The sequence below is a fragment of the Nicotiana sylvestris genome, unplaced genomic scaffold (genome assembly GCF_000393655.2).
Source record: "Nicotiana sylvestris unplaced genomic scaffold, ASM39365v2 Un00002, whole genome shotgun sequence".
Classification (NCBI taxonomy): domain Eukaryota; kingdom Viridiplantae; phylum Streptophyta; class Magnoliopsida; order Solanales; family Solanaceae; genus Nicotiana; species Nicotiana sylvestris.
In genome coordinates this window covers 1-7,259 of record NW_027184338.1, presented here as the reverse complement: position 1 = coordinate 7,259, position 7,259 = coordinate 1, and the positions used below count along the sequence as shown (strand labels likewise).

At 34.3% G+C, this 7,259-nt stretch overlaps 1 protein-coding gene across 3 annotated transcripts; it reads left to right on the top strand.

Moving 5' to 3' along the window:
* Nucleotides 1-346: 346 nt before the first annotated feature.
* LOC104248555 (soluble inorganic pyrophosphatase PPA1-like) lies at nt 347-3,199 on the top strand. Of its 3 annotated transcripts, XM_070165633.1 has the most exons (10): nt 347-459; nt 711-830; nt 916-944; nt 1,779-1,844; nt 2,160-2,267; nt 2,378-2,443; nt 2,530-2,650; nt 2,728-2,809; nt 2,930-2,990; nt 3,074-3,199. In XM_070165633.1, exons 2-9 carry the CDS (start codon nt 716-718, stop codon nt 2,970-2,972), a joined length of 630 nt encoding a protein of 209 aa, XP_070021734.1. In that variant the 5' UTR covers nt 347-459; nt 711-715; the 3' UTR covers nt 2,973-2,990; nt 3,074-3,199. The 3 variants fall into 3 exon arrangements, with proteins under 3 accessions (XP_070021734.1, XP_009803145.1, XP_009803138.1); XM_009804843.2 differs by having other exon boundaries at nt 2,930-3,199; XM_009804836.2 differs by having other exon boundaries at nt 708-830; nt 2,930-3,199.
* The last annotated feature ends 4,060 nt before the right edge of the window (nt 3,200-7,259 follow it).

Below are 7,259 nucleotides of genomic sequence, written 5' to 3'. Positions count from 1 at the left end.
AACGACATTTCTTGGCGTTTCTGGATCATAAGAATACTATGTATGGCCACATAGAACCTACCTGTGCTATGCACGAAAGCATAACCAGAGTCTCAAAAGGTAAAAATTTATTCGCATTGAATATTTACAATAATATGTATATTCTTATTTTTAACTATGTAAGTTAAACAGGTTTGATCAGTGTAGATAGAGTGAGAGAGGGGACCCGCGCAAATCGAAAAAGAAATGGAAGACATTAAAAGAAGGAAAGGAACGAGGAAATTAAGGAGGGTCTTTGAAGGCTTCAAGGGAAAGGGGATGTATACCAACCCACACATGGCCTGCTTTCAAACTTATATATCTAAACTATATTTTGTATGCATATCACTTTGCGTTACGAAACTTCTCCACTCGATTAATTTCATATATATCTTTCTACCATCTATTTCATCTTCATCTTCATCTTTCTTTCAATCCAAGGTAAGAGACTTGATCATTTCTCTCTTCATCAATTTCCTCCCCTCGTTCTTGCTTTTCTTTCCATAAGTTAATCGTTTATTGGATATGCAATATTTTTGTGACATTCTAAAAGTGAAATGTGGACAAATTAATGCTTGTAAGGAGTAACAATTTTTATTTAGTTTTGTGATGATTTCGTGTATGTAGCCAAAGAGGTTTTTTCAATGCGTACAAATCCATCGTGCATTGGATTAATTGTCTTAGTTTAGTAGGAAACATGAGCAATGAAGCAGGTGATCAACAAAGACAAACCCCTCGTTTGAATGAGAGGATCCTTTCATCTTTGTCCAGAAGATCTGTTGCTGCCCATCCTTGGCATGACCTCGAGATAGGTAGCTACATCTACTCTCTCATTTGTCATTATTCAGTGTTTCGCAATTTTGACAGTTAGATCTGATCATTCCTTTTTATATATAGGACCTGAAGCTCCAAACATTTTCAATGTTGTGAGTACACTAAATTACTCTGCCTTGTTACTGCTGATATACTACAATTCTACAAATTTCTTCATGCATCAACTTGAGTTCAACTAATGTACGTAGAAAAATGAAATTACATGCAGTGAAAAAAATGCCACAAATCTATCAATTTGGCTTGATATTTATATGTGAACCCTCATGTCATGAAATGATCCACACTCATCAAATACTTGAGCCAAGATTTGAAGCTAATGGGTTCGGGCAGTGGCTGAGGCAGGATCTCCACGAAGGGGGTTCAAATTTTTTTTTTTTAGCTAGTGAGAATTGAACTCATGACCTTATGTAGATTTTGAACCGCCTTGACCACTAAACTACACTTTTGGATTGTGTTTAGGGTGTTCAAAACATAATATATAGAGATAAAAAACAGATTTTGCCTTATATATACAGTGTAATGTTTCGACGAAGGGTGTTCGGGTGAACACCCTTGCCCCCCCTAAATCCGCCCCTAGGTTCGGGATTTTAATCTTGTTAATTTATTGGGTTCTAATTTAATAATTTGTACATTTTTAATTCATTTGTTTAGAGAAATATATATTTTGGACCTAAGTTATTGAGTACGGCCGAACTCGTAAACGCGATGCTACCTCCGCCCCTGCATCCACAGACAAATGACAGACAGCCTCCTTATTTAATTGCAGCCTTTTCTTCCTCCCTTTTTAATGATGATTATGAAAGGGTGAAGGGAAAAGAAATTGGGTGTCTTCTTTGTAGGAAGTTCTAAGAAAGGGCTTATTTATTTAATTAACTTGAAATGAAACTGTGATTTGGCTACGTGACCTATACATTCCATCTTTACAGGTCATTGAGATAACAAAAGGAAGCAAAGTCAAGTACGAGCTTGACAAGAAAACTGGTCTCATTAAGGTAATGCCAGAATGATGAGATAGAATTATGTAAGAACACTAGCTTTGCATTACACATTACTTTAAAAAAGGCAGACAAGTGCACTAAGCTTCTGTTATGCGCGGGGTCTGGGAAAGGGTTGGACCATATGGGTCTATTGTATGCAGTCTTATCCTGCGCTTCTGCAAGGGGCTGTTTCCAGAGCTCGAACCCGTGACCTCCTGGTCATATGGCAACAACTTTACCAGTTATGCCGAGACTCCCTTTCAAAAGGATTTTCTGTTGCCGGGAATTGAACCCGGGTCCCTTATCTAATTCTTTTACACATATGAACAGGTTGATCGGGTGCTATATTCATCAGTTGTTTACCCTCAGAATTATGGCTTTATTCCTCGAACGCTATGTGAAGATAGTGACCCTATGGATGTATTAGTCCTTATGCAGGTAGGTAAATTAAATGAATGCCTTTATTCACAAAACAGGCAAAAATATTCAAGTTCAGTTGGATTTGTGATAGCCTTATATTGAACAAATTAACTAACTTTTTTCAACAGGAACCTGTCCTCCCAGGTTGTTTCCTTCGAGCTAGAGCCATCGGACTGATGCCTATGATCGATCAGGTTCCTATTTTAGTCCTCAGGGTTAATACTTAGTATTAAATTCTCAATAAAAACCAACGCTAACAAAAATTTCTTTATAAATCTAGGGAGAGAAGGATGATAAAATCATAGCAGTGTGTGCTGACGATCCAGAATATCGCCACTACACTAATATTAACCAGCTTCCCCCTCACCGTCTCGCTGAAATCCGCAGATTCTTTGAAGATTGTATCCTTCTAATATCTTAATTAACTATATCTATGAATATATATAAAATATGTATAATTTCCTTGACTGCTCGTTAGACAAGAAGAATGAGAACAAAGAGGTTGCTGTTAACGACTTTCTGGCTCCAAATACTGCCGTTGAGGCCATCCAGTACTCCATGTATGATCCAAATCAGAATGCACATTTTAATATGCTAATTTAAACTATATTAGTATGAACAAGATTTTATGTTCACAAGAGGTTAATTAATATATTTGCACTTTTGTAATATTTGTGCAGGGATCTTTATGCTGAATACATATTACAAACATTGAGGAAGTAATTAAATGGATAGAGCATGGTAACTGAGCATTTATGGTTATCTATATTGGAAGTGAACACTGTCACAAATTATTTAAATAATTTTGTTTTATACTACCACAGAGTTTTGCTGAAGAACATCTTCTGCTACAGCCGGCTTCTTGATTGTTTTTCTACTTTATTCTAAACCAATGCTTGTATTTCTTATTGGAGTATTAATCTTGAATTCCAACGTTGTTTGAGCTAAAATTATCTTCTCCTTTGAAACAAGAGCAAACCAAATAGAAATTGGAATATTGTAAAGTTAAATGTGCCTCCGTTAAAGGCTCAAACAGCAGATAAAAGCATCAACAAAGGGCAGGATAAACATTTGGCAGGCTAAGTAACAGGAGATGACTAATTGACCATGGGCCGAATAGGAAAAGGAATCTTTACATAAATAGCCAGTTGGATTCACTATTTATGTTTAGGTAAAAATCCCTTAGAAATTGCAATATATTCACATAAACATATAGATTATATATCCGTCAGGTAATTTTAATTTAGTGGTTAGGTGAGCAACTACTTCCAACGATCAAGCATATAACCAAACTAAGCCGCTACGTGATTTGTGTTTATAAGTAAGCAGTTTATTAATATGACCCAGTTTATGCAAGTTCTTGTCATACGAACAAGCTTAGCTAGAGTATATAATAAGGGATGACTGGTGAGGGAGAGATTAAGAAATTAATAAAAAGAAAATGCTGAATGAGCCCCTTTGAAATGAATTTAATTAAAAGGAAAAAGCTTATCTAGAATATAAATTTGTTTTTACGGAGAGGGATCACTGCCTATCGGAATACCGGTGGGGTAAGATCGACGTACACATTCCACTTATAGGATTATATTGAATATATTATTATTGTCACTCGCTAATTCTGGCCACAATGATAGTTTTCACCTTAAGAAAACGAAACTTTTCGCAAACAAAAAGAAATGCTTGGCTTCTCCTAATGAAGTCCCAGGAAAAAAATTGAGACTAGGCAATCAGAAATGAGAAGACACACACAGGTTCCTAGGATTTTGCATTTCGTCGTAGTTTTGCAAATTCCAGCTCCTCGATTAGATTAAATAGAAATTTTATATGCAAGGGAAGTTGTGCTCAGTCATGCATCGTTTGATTCCAGGGCATTAATTAGCTAATTTTATATAAGTTGATTACTTGATTTATTTATAATAAGGTTCAACCGGCTGGAGTCAAGGCTACCACAAATGAACATATAATTAGATGGATACTGACAGTGGCTCAAGAGTCAAGGCTTGCCTTCTTTTACTAATAAACATTGTCTTAATTTTTAATGACTATCTTCACAACATAACAAAAAAGAGAGGACTTCTTTGTATTATCCACAGAAGCAGACGTCACCCAGCGTTTAGGCTAATGACGCCAGCTAGCTTCGTCCAAACCATTTTAACTTGCATTATAATTTTCGTGATCATGTTGTATTTATGTATGTACTACTGATATAGATTTAATTTAATACCATATTCACTTTTGAAAAGATTTAAAATACCTTAAAGAATACTACATAATTTGTGCACAAGTAAAAAATTCAATAACGCCTGTATAGAAGGAATCTAGCAAACAAGAGAGATAAGGAGGTAGGAGACTTTGATCATTCATTCATAATCATTTAAATCTCAACACATGGAAAATAGGTAGTAATATCTATAAATACTATAAAAGGGATATTTACACAAATAACCCACCATATTCATTGTTTAATTTTCTAGTTATATACATTGAGTATACATTGATTATATACAATTATACACATATAATATATAAATTCTGCATATATTATACCTCTACCTGCTATTTTTAGTTTAAGCAATTGAACATTAATTATACACAATTATACATGTATAATACATAAATTCTGCATATATTATACATCCACCGACTATTTGGATTAATTCTTTACTATAAAACCCACTTTGACTATTAATTGAAAAGTTTATTTCCATATGAATTTGACTACAATTCCTACTATCTATCTACGTTGGCACTTAATACAAATATACTTTTATTGACAAAGTAGGATCAACACATACAATCATGATAGACCTCTAAAATTGTAAAGACTTCTGAGAGCTCTAAACATCTTAAATATGTAGACCAAACATCTTAGAGCTGAAAATTTCTAGGTGTATTATTGCGTCAACATTTCGTCAAAGCATGATAATCCGTCGGTGAAACTAAGTATAGTCGTTTCATCCTTCAATTTTCCTTATTATACATATTGGACCACCTATCTCACGCGTAATATATATACTAGTACCTATCTTGCCCAATTTTTTTTCAAAAGCTTTCTCCTTTGTTGTTGCCTTTATTCTCTCGCCCACTTCTCGTTAAATCTGTTTCCCATTTCAGGGTTTAGTACTCCTAAGTGCTAATTGAAATATCACGTGAACCGTTCAATATATATTGAGTAAATGTGATAATAACAGCAACAACTATAATTTACCATGTAATTATATTATAAGAAACGAAACAAGATCATATGACTATTATATACGTGATAATATATGTGTGGATATTAAAACAAAAAGAAATAATATAATTGTCTTTTCTTTAGTGTTTTAGGGAGGCACTTTCAGTGTCATTCCCATTTGGGTTATCAAACGCCAATTTAATTAAATGGTATTTTAAAATAACACTATTAAAAATTCGGCAAAAATCAATCAAAGTCGACCGACCAATTTTGATCGGTCAAAAAATGGCCAAAAAACCAATCATAGTTGATCGGTTTTTCAAAATATTTTATTTTTTAATTTTTTTTTACGAAACCGACCAAAGTTTGGCGCAAAAATACGGAAAACTATTTTTGAGTCCCGCGAAATTTATTTTTCAAGAAACCGATCAACTTTGGTCGGTTTTTTATTTAAAATAAATTAAAATTAATATTAAAAAACCAACCAAAATTGGTCGATAATTCGGCCTGTCATTTTAAAAAACCGACCAACTTTGGTCGGTAATTTTATTTTTTAATAAAGTCGACCAACTTTAGTTGGTTATTTTCGTGCGAAAATACAATTAAAGAGTATAAATGAAATAAAAGACAGTCTTAAAATAAAATGCACCAATAGTCTAGTGGTAGAATAGTATCCTGCCACAGTACAGACCCTTGTTCGATTTTCAAATGGTGCATTTTTTAATTACATAATTAAAATACCGACCAACTTTAGTCGGAAAAAACCGACCAAACTTTGGTCGGTTTTTTCAGCAATGTTTTTTTTTGAATTTAATTGACCGACCAAAGTTGATCGGTAATTTCCGACCAACTTTGGTTGGCATGCCCTTCCGACCTTCAAAATACCGTCCACACGTAAATGATCGCGTTTTGGACGGTTATTGGCCATTACCGACTAACTTTGGTTGGTTTTTTTTGGACGGTATTGCCCGAATTTCTGGTAGTGTAATATTGCTCTAACATTTTGTTATAGTGAGTTGTGTTAGGACCGAAAAAATTCAGGTGTCATGTGGAAGCTAGTAAAGCAATACTTGAACGACGATAAATCAGACAATAAAAAAGAAATATACCAAAAGAGACACAAACATTTAACGTGGTTCGGTCAACTGACCTACGTCCACCGCGGAGATGAGTAATCCACTATACAAAAAGAGATTACAAAATATCAAGAGAACAACCTCACGAAGAGGCAAACACAAGTGACACATGTTAACACTTGTCCCGTACAGTTCTCCCCCTAAACAAGACTCTCGAACCCCTTATGGCTATATTGTGGATGCTACTAAATGAGAAGGAAATATCTTCAATTTATAGAAGTCCAAATCTTTTCCTACAAGGAAAAGTACTAGCCAAATATAAAAGATTTATAATTTTCTTTCTATAAGAAGGAAAACCCAATTACGGTAAACATGTTACCCTTTGCTTCAACAAATAGAAAAACCAAATATGATAGGAAAATTATGGCAAACATTAAACTTAATTAATGTCCCCGTAGGTTGAAGTACTTAAGATCTAAGACCAGCAGGGTAAGGAAATATAGATGATGATGATACATTGAATGTTTCAATATAAAAAGGGAAAAGAGTTTTTTTTAATTGGATTGCATCATATATTTTGGATACTTTAAGAAATAGGAGTTCGTAATTGCTAGAAAGCCATGATGTAACCAATAATGAAAGAAGGTAACCAATAATGAAAGAAGTGGGGGGTGGGGGGGAAGTAATTCAGAAGTGGTGTATGCACAGTACAATGAGGCGTAGATGTGACCAAGGGACCGTCACCTACGACTATAATAG